Below are 14,377 nucleotides of genomic sequence, written 5' to 3'. Positions count from 1 at the left end.
ATTTTCTTTGTGATAAAGTCTTAATATAGATAGATCATTGCCTTTTGTTATTAACAGGTTTACTTTGATATCCCTAAAGGCATAGAATTTCCACACACTAACACACACACATAAACCCAGGCATGATATTTTAGTGGATTTTTTCCCCTTTGTATTCTACAAATATGCTTAAATGGAATGGCAGACCAAGAAAATGTAGTTTTTTTAAAAAAAAATTTATTATCTTAATTTATTTGTTAGAGACAGCCAAAAATTGAGAAGGGGGATATAGAGAGGGAAAGAGACAGAGAGACACCTGTAGCCCTACTTCACCACTTGTGAGGTTTTCCCCCTGATGGTGGGGACCAATGGCTTGAACCTGGGTCCTTGCACACTATAACATGTGCGCTCAGCCAGATGGGCCACCACCCCATCCCATGTCATTATCTTTTAATCACTAGGTTTTTCTGTCTTCAGCTAAGAAAACCCAGATACGTATGTTTGTTTAGTAGCATGCACGTGTATATAATTATTGCCTCTCATATTTAATAATTCAAAATGTTTAATATTACATGCCAACATCATGTTTTATTTTCTCCAATAAACTAAGACACCTAGTGATTCCAAAAAGACTCTTAAATATAAAATGAATTCAGTACTAGCTGGAAAACTTAATGACTTTATTAATTCACTGCTATGGACCAGTTAGAGCTCAGAACTTTTTTATTTTTTATTTATAACAGGGAAACACTGTCTAAACCATAGGATAAGAAGGGTACAACTCCACACAGTTCCCACCACCAGAACTCTGTATCCCATCCCCTCTCCTAATAGCTTTCCTATTCTTTAACCCTCTGGAAGTATGGACCCAAGGTCGTTGTGGGATGCAGAAGGTGGAAGGTCTGGCTTCTCTAATTGCTTCCCTGCTGAACATGGGCGTTGACAGGTTGATCCATACTCCCAGCCTGCCTCTCTTCCTAGTGGGGAAGCGCTCTGATGAAGTGAAGCTTCAGGACATATTGGTGGGGTTGTCTGTCCAGGGAAGTCTGGTCAGCATCATGCTAGCATCTGGAACCTGGTAGTTGAAAAGAGTTAACATACAAAGCCAAACAAAATGTTGACCAATCATGGACCTAAAGGCTGGAATAGTGCAGATGAAGAGTTGGGGGAGGGGGGGTGTATCTCCATTTTGTAGATAGCAAGTAGGCATATTTTAGTTATATTCCAAAGGACCTGTGGCTATACTAGTTTTTTTTTTTTTTTTTTTTGCCTGAGCCTGAAATCTGATATGCAGGTGGATTCAAGTTATTGTCTGGGGAGATGCTGTCATGGCTGGCAGAAGGACCAGAAAGCTGGATCAGGGAAGAGAGTAGCTCCCAAATATGGGAAAGGGTTATAAAAGTTGTGACTGTAAACCCCGTCGATTTTTTTTTTTTTTATTAAATTTTTTTTTTTTATATTTTATTTTATTTATTTATTCCCTTTTGTTGCCCTTGTTGTTTTATTGTTGTAGTTATTATTGTTGTTGTCGTTGTTGGATAGGACAGAGAGAAATGGAGAGAGGAGGGGAAGACAGAGAGGAGGAGAGAAAGATAGACACCTGCAGACCTGCTTCACCGCCTGTGAAACGACTCCCCTGCAGGTGGGGAGCCCCGTCGATTTGATGTGATCTGAGACCCATATTCAGCTTAGAAGCCTATGTGACCTCTGCATCCCTGTAGATCTGAGCTCACATTCTGTGGTCATGAATAGGAATGTTCCAAGCTGCCCCAATATCAGGACCCATCTTCCTCAGGTGTAGCATAGAGTATATTATTGTCCAGCCTCCCTCAGAGGATGGAACATTCTCTACCATTGTTGATCCAAGTTGAGGGCAAGATCCTATGGGGGCCCACAAAGTGTCTATTGTGTTGTTCCTGATAGAAATGACCGGTAACAATGGAGAGAGGGATTTATTCAAGGTCTAGGCCCATCATGTATGTTTCAAAATCTCAGGACTTTCTGACTGGGACCCCAGCTGATGGGGTGGCCTGATAGTGACTAAAGAGTCACGGTTAAAAGTATGCCAGTCTCTTGCCCTTATTCAATTGTAATAGGAAGTAAGACAAGGAGGGTATCTAAGTCTAAGTAGACACTATTTCATTATGAACTTGATACTGACTCACTACAGACTATTGTGTATTTTTGCTTTCAGGTATAAATTTTGCCCTAATTTATGGATACATGTGAACATATTGGAGCTCAGAACTTTTATACCTGAGGCCTCCCAAAGCCACGGTTCAGTCTCCAACACCACCTTATGCCAGAGCACAACAGTGTTTTACTCTCTCTCTTGTCCCTCATAAAATGTTTTTAAATAAAAGTAACAAGTTTACCTTAGTACTGCTTGTTGCTGATAAGCAGTAGCCTTTTTATTAGCCCAAATTATCATTAGTAGATACTACTAATAACTGTATTCATTTTTTATTATTGAAAAGAAAATATACATATGCAAAATATTAAGCTTTACTTTGAAATTCATTAGCATTAGATAGTAGTCCCTTAAGGCTACTTAGAAGTAAGTTTAGGTTGAACAGCTATTAATCTTATCTCTAGTACTATCCCTGCTTGCCCTGTTAATGTCCAGCCAGATTGCTGCAGATTCCATTAAGTTTCAGGAAACCGGCACTAAAAAGTTCCATTTGGTTGGTGTGACATATTAATAGTTTTATTCTTGGGCTTTTGCTTTGGAATTTGTCAGGAATAGTGACAGTTGACTCATTATTCCCTGATAGTTTTGGGTTATAATTCTCTTTGCACATTCTATTTCTTTACCTTTTACCTTAAGTTATAATTTTAGTTTAGATCATTTCTCAATACTCTCTCTACAATTAAACAACTATATAGAGAGAAGTTTTAGAATAAAAGTAATGCCAAATGAACCTTTAAAAATCCAAATTCCTATGTTAAGCCTGTTTCTGCAGCTTTATTCTTCTGTCTACCCATCTCCTGATAGTTATAATTAAGGTAATACACCTTTCCTTTTAGATGTTCACAAAGCCAGTGACTGCTTGGTATTTTGAAATATTTTTAAATTCCTATTCATATAATGTTTTAACAAAATTAGTAAACTTGTAGTAACTTTTAGACAGTAGAGATTGTTGGTGCATCTGATGTCTAAATTTACAACTTCAATATAATAAATTCCCACTATTAAATTATATAACTGAACTTGTATTTTTTTTCAGAAACCAAAACTTATTATTATAATCTGTAAAATCTAAATATAACAGCTTCATAAACTTACAAAAATCATTTAAAGTGTGTGTTTGGCTTGTAAATAATAGATATTTTTACCTGAATATTTGAGTGAAAACTACATTAAAAGACTTAAAGTTTTTTTTTTTCCATATAATTTTTCAAACTGTAGCTGACCAACTAAACAATGTGTTTGCACCTCTTGTTACTTGATGCTCATGGTTCTTTGCATGTGTCTTTTAAACTAGAGCTTTAACTTCCTCTTGTGCATGGTTTGTGCAAAATGCAGTTTATTAACTTGTCTTTGTCTTTGATGCTTGCAACCTAATCCATCACAGCTACACTGCCTCGAAAAGAGAGTGCTGTCAAACAGGAAACAGAGAGTGAGTATGCTTAGTGTACTAGAAGGTTTTCTCAATGCATGTCTGTTTAATGTCTAGAAATTTGTTGTCCTGAAAAAAAATATTACAATAAAAATGTTGATTGCTCTGAGTTGCCAGATATTGGTAAAAGAATATCAACATGATGGTAGTGATGTGGCCACATTCAAGAAACATATAATGTAGTTTAAAACATATAACAGGTGGTAAAACTATTCATCTCAGTTTATGAAAAGACATAACCATTATATTTCTGTTTCAGGCTCCCTTTCATAACTAAATATTTTAATCATATAGTCAGATTTTGCATAAGAAGTCAAAGTTTTTGTCCTTACTTTGTTTTCATATGTCCCATCTGACCATTGGCAAGTAAAAGCAACATGTTTTCTTGTTAAAATAGAAACTTTTGATTCCTAGATGTGTGGATGATATTGTCCAGTCATATTTCTCTTATTTGTACATGGCTATGGATATCTAAGATTATTATACCTGAAAAAAGACATCATTACTAATAAGGTTAATGATATATGTGTTATATATTTAAGTTTTATTTTAAATACAAAAAAGTTCATGGTATTGTTTTCCCCCTTATTTTGTTTAGTTTTTAAGGAATTCAGTAAAAATACAGTCTGTGGTCCAGGAATGTATTTGTAGTCAACTTTATCTTATAAGGCAAAATATGACACAGTATAGCCAGTTTGAGATGGTTTAATTTCATATAGAAACAGTGTTGGGTTATGAGAGTTTTCTCCAGAAATAAAATTATATGAGGTAGTACACTCAGGTTCAGTAATGCTTCATCCATATTTGTATCATTTGATCATTTAGTGCTGAGATATCACATCTTCATATCTTCATTTTAGATATCACAAGATATGAGATATGAAGATATGAGATATCACATCTTCATATCTTCATCTTAGATATCACATCTAAGACAGCTTCATCTTTTAAGATTGGACAAAGCATAGACTGTATGATCTTTCAGTCATATTCTATGGATCTGTATAGTTTTACTTCTCTTTATAATATGCCCAGGAAAAAAAGACACCAATATTAGTAAAAGATAAGGTCATTCTACAGCCTGGCCCACATGGTAAACTTGGCCCTGGGAAGATCGAAACAGTGGAAGATAGCTGTGAGTTGTACTATGGATCTTTTAATTATGAAGTATATAATTTTCAAAGTGTTATTATCTCTTAGGTCTTCATGGAAGTTCTGGGAAACTAACAGGATCTACTTCTAGTCTAAATAAACTCAGTGTTCAGAGTTCAGGGAATCGCAGATCACAGTCCTCTTCCTTGTTGGATATGGGAAACATGTCAGCCTCTGATCTTGATGTCGCTGACAGAACCAAATTTGATAAGGTAAAGTGGAAAAACACATACTTCTTAAACGTTTAGAAGTAGTTTTCTACCATCAATTTGTTGTTGTTCTAAATGTGTTCAGAAATTGGGTCTATGTTTGTTCTCTTAGACATTACTCATTTCTAAATCTGAAAAAAAGAAACCTAGTTAATTTCTTAGTAATCATAAATTACCTAAATCTAAGTTCTATACAAAGTTTATGAAGAAATAACAGCATGTTGAAGTTACCATCACTAGAACGCATTAAATACAGTTAAAAGATTTATCTTTGTGTTCCTTTTTCTAGATTTAAAATAAATAATTGTTACTTTATTTTAGATATGTTCTAGCCCCGTTATACCCTGATGAAAATGCATGGACCTGTCAGTCTTAGAAGAGTTTGCACTTTGGTGATCAATTGAGTTTATAAAGTATTTATAATTCCTGCTGAGAAGTAAAATAAATGTAGAATGTTTTATAAGCAATTCTTTCATTATTGTGTTATTTTAATTTTCTTTAGATCTTTGAACAGGTATTGAGTGAACTGGAGCCACTGTGTCTGGCAGAACAGGACTTTATAAGTAAATTTTTCAAACTTCAACAACATCAGAGTATGCCTGGAACAATGGTATGGTTCACATTGACTTATTGACTAGCATTTATGATCTGTAACATAGATAGCTAATTAGTACCTTGTCACAAATGTTAGTATTCAAACAGAAAATTTTGAAAGAATTGATGATATAAGGGTTTTTTGTCATAATAAAGTAAGAGTTTTAGTATCTAATGTAATATTCCAGCTTGTATGTGTGTGGGGTGGGTGTCTCAAAAAAAAAAAAAAAGACTTTTCCTCCCATTTTTATTAACAGTGTTTTACAAAATTATAAGGCTTCAGCACATAAGTTTACACACACACACACACACACACACACACACACACACACACACACACACAGCTCTGCACACCGCTAACCCCCAGCCGCACCTCATAACTACTGTAAATCTCACAAAGTTTAAGAGACAGGTTGGCTACCATTGTTTTTGCAAGTTCATTTGTTTCAGTCATCTATATTCCACATAGAAATGAAGCCATCTAGTAGTTGTCCTTCACCATTTTACTTACTTCATATAGCATAAATATCTCCAGTTCCATCCATTTTTTCCCAAATGATACAATCTCATCTTTTTGGATTGCATAGTATTATACCATTAAATGGATTCCTTAACTCCTCCTCCTCCTCCATCTTCTTCTTCTTTTTTAAGATGTATTCATTTATGAGAGAGAGGAAGAGAGAGATCGAAAACTAGAGCATTACTTTGGCATATGGTATGCTGGGGATGGAACCTCATTCTTGAGAGTCCAATTACCTTATTCACTACACCACCTCCAGGATCATACCCCACAACTTTTTTAAAAAGACATTTTATGTATTTATTGGATAGAGAAAAAAAGAAAATAAGAGGTGGGGGGGGGTAGAGAGGCACCTACAACAGTGCTGTTTCACCTCTTGTGAAGCTTCCCCCCCCCCACACACAGATGGAAAGCCGGCGCTTGTGCATGGTAACATACATGCTCAACTGAGCACAGCACTGTGCATTTCCCTCTTACTTTCCCCCCACTCCCCACTCTGTCATTGGGGTTTAGGTAGCTTCCATATTTTGGTTACTGTAAATAGCGTAACTGTGAACATAGGAATGCGTATATCCTTAAATTAGTGCTCCCGTGTCCTTTATATGCTCCATGGTATTTGCTGGATTATAAGGCATTTCCATCTTAACAACAATTCTCCAAGCTCGTTTCCACAGGGGCTGCACCAGTTTGGATACCCACCAACAGCATACCAGAATTCACTTTTCTCTATATCCTCTCCAACATTTCTCATCTCTTGTTTTATGTTTTATGTGGGCCAGTCACACAAGTGTGAGGTTTTTACCTCATTGTGATCTTAATTTTCATTTCCCTAATGATAATTGATGGCAGGCATTTTTTTTTATAATTTCTGTAGGCCATCTGAATGTTTTTTTTTTTTTTCTGAATGTCTTTTTTAGAGAACTGCCTATTTAAATCTCTTGTCTACTTTTTTATTGGGTTGTCTGTTTTTGTTGTTGTTGTTGAACTGTATGATTTCTTTATATATTTTTTATGTCAATGTTTTGTTGGGTATGTCATGTACAAATATTTCCTCCTAGTTTCTTTTGCCTTTTTATCCTTGCAGAAGAAAAAAAAACCATTGCTAAGGAAACCTGGGAAGTGACTCAGGAGGCAGAGATCATTCCTAGCATGCACAAGGCCTCAGGTTTAGTTTCTGGCAAACAGATGGCAGAGTATGATGCTCTGTTCTCTGTCTTTCTCATAAAATAAATCTATTTTAAGGGAACATTGTTTTAAAAGCAATTTAAACATTATGTTTATTATCAGGAAAAATTAGAACTAAAATGTTTAAGTTTACTTTTTCTAAGTATTTCATTTGTTTCTTATTGGATAGAGACAAATTGAGAGGGACAGGGGAGATAAGAAAAGGAGAAAAACACGTGCAGCAGCATTTCACCACTCATGAAGTATCCCCCCTGCAGGTGGGGACCAGGGGCTTGAACCTTTATCCTTGGGCAATAGATATGCCACCACCTGGCTCCCTAAAAATATTTATATTGTTTAATATAAAATGTTTAAGTTTATATCATTTGTAGAGAAATAAAAGTAAATCTTCCACATGCTTTGTTAGTAATTAGTGCTGAGACGACTTTAAACAATTTATTTAATTCCTAGTTTTTCTCAGCTGTAAAATGTGTATAGTAATGCTGATGCACTATGCTGCTAGATGGAATAAATATAAAAGAATAAAGTGAGACATTTGCTAGAATATTTTGAAGAAGTTTAAAGGCATAAATAGAATAATTTTTGAAATAAGGCCATCTTGGGGCCTGGTGGTGGAGCATCTAGTTGAGCACACAGGTTACAATGAGCAAGGACCTGGGTTCGAGCCCCCAGTTCCTTGCCTGCAGGGGGAAAGCTTTGAAAGTGGTAAAGCAGTATTTCAGATGTCTCTCTGTCTCTCCCTCTCTATCACCTCATTCCCTCTCAATTTCTGGCTGCCTCCAACACATAAGTAAAGATAATAATAAAAAAAAGTCCATCTCAAAAAATATGCATCAGAAAACCAATACATAAACATATATGTATCTAAAAAGAACTCCTGGGAGTCGGGCTGTAGAGCAGCGGGTTAAGCGCCCGTGGCTCGAAGCGCAAGGACCAGCATAAGGATCCTGGTTCAAGCCCCCGGCTCCCCACCTGCAGGGAGTCGCTTCACAGACAGTGAAGCAGGTCTGCAGGTGTCTATCTGTCTCTCCCCTCCTTTCTTGATTTCTCTCTGTCCTATCCAATGACAGCAGCAGCAACAACAATAATAATAACCACAACAATGATAAAAACAACAAGGGCAACAAAAAGGAAAAAAAATGTCTCCAGGAGCAGTGGATTCGTGGTGCAGGCACAAAGCCCCCACAATGACCCTGGAGGCAAAAAAAAAAAAAAAAAAGAGGAACTCCTAAATGGGGCCAGGCAGTGGTACACCTGGTTAAGTGACCACATTAGAGTGCACAAGGACCTAGGCTCAAGCCCTTGGTCCCCTATTTCCTCCTTCCCTCTCATTTTCTCTCTCTATATATCCAATAATAAATAAAAATTAAAATAATTAAAAATTTAAAAAAGAACTACAGTGAAGTGAAATTTTCAATTAGTTGGGGTTTGTTGCTGGCAGTATAAATCGGCATGTTTCTTGACTTCTGTAAGAGTTTCCAGTATCATTTTCTCAAATGCCCATAATTTACTGGCATGTTTGCGATATTGTTTTAAAAGTTTTAAAAGTTCTCTTGTGAAAATTATTTCGAGATGTTTTCCAGTTTTGTTAAACTTCCCTCCACTCCCACATCCCTCTTAGCCTTCTACACCTCCCTTCTCTCATGTGCAGACTCAGACATAATTTTCACTGTAGTTGTTCTCAAGCCTAAGAGCAAAGGTTTTTATGATTGAATATTCTTGATCAACATATTATATTATGTAGCTTTATCAGTAATATTACTTTTAAAAAACATTTTCCGTAATTTATTCTCTCCTAGGAATTTTAAGACTAAGCAGGCTTTTGCTATGTAAACTATAAGTAGTCAGATTGTTGTCGTTTATTATGTAAAGTACCTGAATAATTTTTGCAGACCGAAGCAGAGGACCTTGATGGAGGCTTGCTGTCACGGCAGCATAATTCTGGTGCACTACAGCCTGTTTCATCTGAGTATGTTTTTATCTATTGTTTTTGTTTGTTTGTTTTACCAGAGCACTGATCAGCTCTGGTTTATGGTGATTCAGGGGATCAAACCTAAGACTTTGGAGCCTCAGGCATGACATAACCATTATGCATAACCATTATGCTATCTACTCCCACCCATAATCCATGGTTTATTTAAAAAAAAAAAATAGACTTTAAGTGGGAAAAAGAGGCATTCTGCTCAGTTTAGAGCCCAGATGACTGTCAGTAACCTGACAGCACTCAGAGTCTGAAATGAGCCCACTGTCTTCTCTGACATCTTTCTTACTGGATAAAAAGTAGTCCTGTTTTTGGCTCTTCAACTCTCTTTTTGTTCCAGCAGTCACAAAAAAATACCATCAATTCTTATGTTTGCTGATAGGAAGTAACATTTGAATTGTAATGTATTTCTTGGAAGTCATGAAACACATTTTCAGATTCTGCTTTATAAATGACAAAGTAATTTTTGAATATTAAACCTTAACTTCAGGACCAGGGAGAGAGTGTAAATGTAGCACACCATACTTTGTATGCCTAAGGCTTAGAGGTCCCAGGATCATTCCCTGGTACCACCAGAGGCCAGAGCTGAGCTGAGCAGTGCTCTGGTCTCCCTCTTCCTTTTTCTCTTTAAAACAAATATTTGGGGGTCCAGCGGTGGTGCAGCTGGTTAAGCACCCGTGGTGCAAAGCGCACGGACCAGCGGAAGGATCCCAGTTCAAGCCCCTGGCTGCCCACCTGCAGGGAAGTCGCTTCACAAGCGGTGAAGCAGGTCTGCAGGTGTCTAACTTTCTCTCCCCCTCTCTGTCTTCCCCTCCTCTCTCCACTTCTCTCTGTCCTATCCAACAACAATGACATCAATAACCACAACAGTGTTAAACAACAGGGCAACAAAAGGGAAAATTAAAAAGGAAAAAAAAAACTAAGAACAACCTAGACTGTGCTTGTGAGGTGATTTAAAAAAAAAATTGTAAAATATTTTTATGTTGAAAACTACTATAGAATAATTAGATTATATTTAGATAGCTTTAATTGAAATGTCAAATTTCATTCACTTTCTATATCTCCAGTAGATTAAAGCTTAAAATTAATATACCTGCAGCTTTTGTAACTTTCTATATTTTGCATCTTTCTAAACAGGAAAGACATGATCCGCCAAATGATGATTAAAATATTTCGCTGCATTGAGCCAGAACTGAACAATCTAATTGCATTAGGAGACAAAATTGATAGCTTTAACTCCCTTTACATGTTAGTCAAAATGAGTCATCATGTATGGACTGCACAAAATGTGGACCCTGCTTCATTTCTGAGTACTACATTGGGAAATGTTTTGGTGACTGTCAAAAGGAATTTCGACAAATGCATTGTAAGTTTTTAAGATAACTTTGAATCATTGCAAAAAATAGACAAATGTGTTTGAATCAAGAGATTTCCAGCTTTTCACTAGGGGATGCACTGTTCACATCTCACCGTGACACAAAATGGGTTGATCTCCATATATATGAACAGACTTAGTGGGGTGGTATTCTGCCCCCTCATTTCCCTGCTGTCCTATAAGTTTAAGGTGATACTGAGTATCAGAGATCCACAATTTCAGTGTACTATTTAGTGACCATAAATATAAGGAAACAATTTAAACTTCCATTTGAATTTATTGTTTTTATCTTCTAATGTATTATAGCAAAAACTGATAATTCAAGTATTTTGATTAGGTAAGTTATAATTTACTTTAGTTTTTTAGATTATTAAATTAGCTTAACACCTTTACTTAGTAATTATATTGCTTTAAGAACAAAGTATTCAGAGCCCAACCCCTACTGTATTAGGAGAAGTTTTGATGCTGTGATGTCTTCCTCTCTGTCTATCTCTTTCTGTCTGAAAAACTCTACTTGGACTGGTAAAACCCCAGTAGTAAATAATAATAAAATGAAGAAGTTGTTCCTGGAGCCAGGTGGTGGCATACCTACATGGAGCTCACATATGACTGACCATATGGGAGCACTGGTTCAAGCTCCCATTATTCCACCTGCAGAGATAAGCTTCACAAGTGGTGAAACATTGCCACGTGTGTCTTTCTTAATTTTCCTCTTCCTATCTCACCCTCTGTCGAAGAAGAAAAAAAGCCCTCCAGATGGCCATGGAGTTGTCCAGTCAGGCACTGAGCCCCAACAATAGCCCCAGTGGCAATCACTGCTTACCTCCTTTTAACAGAAAAAACAATCCCTAGTTTTTATTTTCTGACGGATTTATAGGGAGCTTGTAAGTATATGTTGGACTGGTTCTTTACTAATATTTTGATTGTTTAACCCTTTTTACTTTTATTTTTATTTATTGGCTAGAGATAGAAATTGAGAGGATGGGGGAATAGTGGATGGAGACAGATACCTGAAGTACTATTCCCCATTCAAAAAGGTTTCCTTCTGTGGGTGGAGGCCAGGGTCTTAAACCTGGGTCCTTGCACATTGTAACATGTCTGCTCTCACAGTTGCACCACTACCTGGCCCTTATTAATTATTTTAGTATGTAAAAGGAGATATGAGGGACTGGACAGTAGCACAACGGGTTACGTGTACATGGTATGAAGTAAAGGAATCGGTGTAAGGATCCTGGTTCAAGCCCCTGGCCCCCACCTGCAGGGGTGTCTATCTTTTTTTTTTTTTAAAGACAGCCAGAAATTGAGATGGAGGAGGGAGAGAGACAGAGAGATACCTGCATCCCTGCTCCACCACTCGTGAAGCTTTCCCCTGCAGATGGGGGACTAGAGGCTTGAACCTGGGGTCTTGTGTGCTTAACCAGGTGCACCGCTGCCTGGCCCCCAGGTATCTATCTTTCTCTCCCCCTCTCTGTCTTCTCCTCTCTAGATTTCTCTCTCTCTCTTATCCAACAACAACAACAGCAATGGCAATAGTAACAATAACAAGGGCAACAAAAATTAGAAAAATGGCCTCCAGGAGCAGTGGATTCATAGTGCAGGTACCAAGCCCCTACAATAACCCTGGAGGCAAAAAAAAAAAAAAAGTAGACATGTCTCTCTGACTTTCTCCCTCTTTATCTCCCCCTCCTCAATTTGTCTCTGCACCTATCGAATAATAAATAAGCAAAAACAAAAAAAAAAAATCATAGGATGTGGTATTAGATGTGGATGTTGGTTCAGATGAAGTGCTTAGCACATTGCCTGATCCAGAACAAGAGCTTACTTAAATGACAGTGGATAGTAGCTAGACCTTTGGTGGTAGGCATGGTATAATATATGCATTTGTTGAATAGTGAAACTACTCCTGAAATTTACAGACTGTTGTAAATCATTGCTATCTCATTAAAAAAAAAAAAAGAAGAACACACACACACAAAAAAAATACTGATAATTTCTTAATAGTGGTGTAGTGATAATAGCAGTAACAAATACCTTTATTTCTTTATTGGGGATTAATGTTTTACAGTCAACAGTAAATACAATAGTTTGTACATGCATAACATTTCCCAGTTTTCCACATAACAATACAACCCCCACTAGTTCCTCTGCCATCCTGTTCCAAGACCTGAACCCTCCCCCACCTCTCCACTCATGCCAGAGTCTTTTACTTTAGTGCAATACACCAACTCCATTCCAAGTTCCGCTTAGTGTTTTCTCTTTCAACTTCTGCCTGTGAGTGAGAAATACTACTTTATTAAAGACTATTCATGTTGCTTTCAAGATAGTAGTAGAGGTGTTATATAAAATTAACCTCGACAAAGCTATGAATGCACAATTTCTCCTAAATTAATTTATGAAGGTTCTACCTTTTGTCACATAAGGAAAGGATAGTTCCTTTTGTTGCCTGACATCTTTGTCTCTTTTAACTCACTTCTTCTCACAGCATCTGGTAAGTTGTGTGTGCTCAGTAAGTGTTAACATGTTTTAATATTTGGGACAAGATCAGGACCCAGGGCATGCCTTGAAAAGATAGTGAATGAGATAATGTGTATAAGGCAAAATATATCTGATGAGGTTACTAACACATCGGGTTCTGCCAGTCTAGACTCTGCATTGCATTACATTTGTGAATTCCTTTTAGAAGTTTTCAATATGCCTCATACCATCATGAAATAGATTTGCACCCTGAAACTTGAAAATGATAGGATTTGGTGAAATTGCCTTGGCTAGCATAAAAATTGAAATCTTAAACACTGAATACTCACTGTGTCCTTCTGGGGGTGATTGTATGATTTGACAGTCAACCTGAAGTAATGTGTACCTTCTATTTGTTAGAAATTTTATTTTTCTGGTATTTAGTTCATTCATGACTCCTTTCTCAAATGATTGCACTATTTTTACTTGATCAGTTACAAATCTATAATACTTTCCTACTGATATTCAAGTACTATATATTCAGGTTATAGTTATATACTGTTTATAGGACTAAAACAGAACAAAAATCTTCATGCAAGTAGACCAGTTGTTAAGTGCTTACTGTGTACCAGTAAGCACTTAACAACTAAGTACTTTGCCTACAGCAAAGTAAGTACTTTGCATACAGCCTCTCAACTAATCCTTGTAGCCTCCTATTGTACTCCAATAGATACCCAAAGAACTTAGATTTCTTTCTCCAAGTCAAAAGTTAAAAGGTGTGATAGAGTTGGTATTCATGTCCAGACAACCTGTACTCTTATGCTCACTATCTACTCTTTCCTGCACCTAACTTTACTCATCATAGTCATCAAAAGCAGTGAAATTGAATAGTCAATATAATATGAAATGGCTGCCAGTACTCAATAGGTCTTTTTTACATTATTCCTTGTAGCTTAGAACTAATTATTTTTTCTAACTTGCGTTTCATATGGTTTTCAGGTCATACCCTTGCCCCCCAAATCACCACACAGTGAACTTTTAGGTGGATGTTGAAAATGATGTAGCAGTATAATTCTTACTGTGACCAGATTTACATCTGGTACAGATCTACATCTGTGTACATCTTAGGACTCCCTAAGATGTGCACAGAACCATAAATGAATTGTGCTGTGTTTCCATCATAGACTTTGTTGAACTAATATTCAGAATAGGTAGCTGATAAAATGGGAAACTATAGAATGAAAATCCATAGTAAAAGGATGGCTGTGATTCCCAAACTCGACCTCTGGCCACAAACCAGAAGTAAAC

At 36.7% G+C, this 14,377-nt stretch overlaps 1 protein-coding gene across 7 annotated transcripts in view; it reads left to right on the top strand.

Annotated features, from left to right (window-relative positions):
- The window catches only part of EXOC1 (exocyst complex component 1), a 68,568-nt gene that overhangs the window by 45,436 nt on the left and 8,755 nt on the right, over positions 1-14,377 (top strand). For 4 of the 7 annotated variants that reach the window (XM_060188039.1, XM_060188038.1, XM_007523850.3 and 1 more), the window contains 5 exons: positions 3,555-3,599; positions 4,800-4,963; positions 5,463-5,570; positions 9,152-9,228; positions 10,378-10,606. In XM_060188039.1, the coding sequence (XP_060044022.1) occupies positions 3,555-3,599; positions 4,800-4,963; positions 5,463-5,570; positions 9,152-9,228; positions 10,378-10,606 (623 nt within the window). The remainder of the gene's footprint in view (positions 1-3,554; positions 3,600-4,799; positions 4,964-5,462; positions 5,571-9,151; positions 9,229-10,377; positions 10,607-14,377) is intronic. The other 3 variants (XM_060188040.1, XM_016188486.2, XM_007523851.3) reach the window with 1 other exon arrangement.

The sequence above is a fragment of the Erinaceus europaeus genome, chromosome 3, assembly GCF_950295315.1.
Source record: "Erinaceus europaeus chromosome 3, mEriEur2.1, whole genome shotgun sequence".
NCBI classification, from domain to species: domain Eukaryota; kingdom Metazoa; phylum Chordata; class Mammalia; order Eulipotyphla; family Erinaceidae; genus Erinaceus; species Erinaceus europaeus.
Note: the sequence above shows the minus strand (reverse complement) of the source record. Positions and strands in the feature narration are given on the sequence as shown.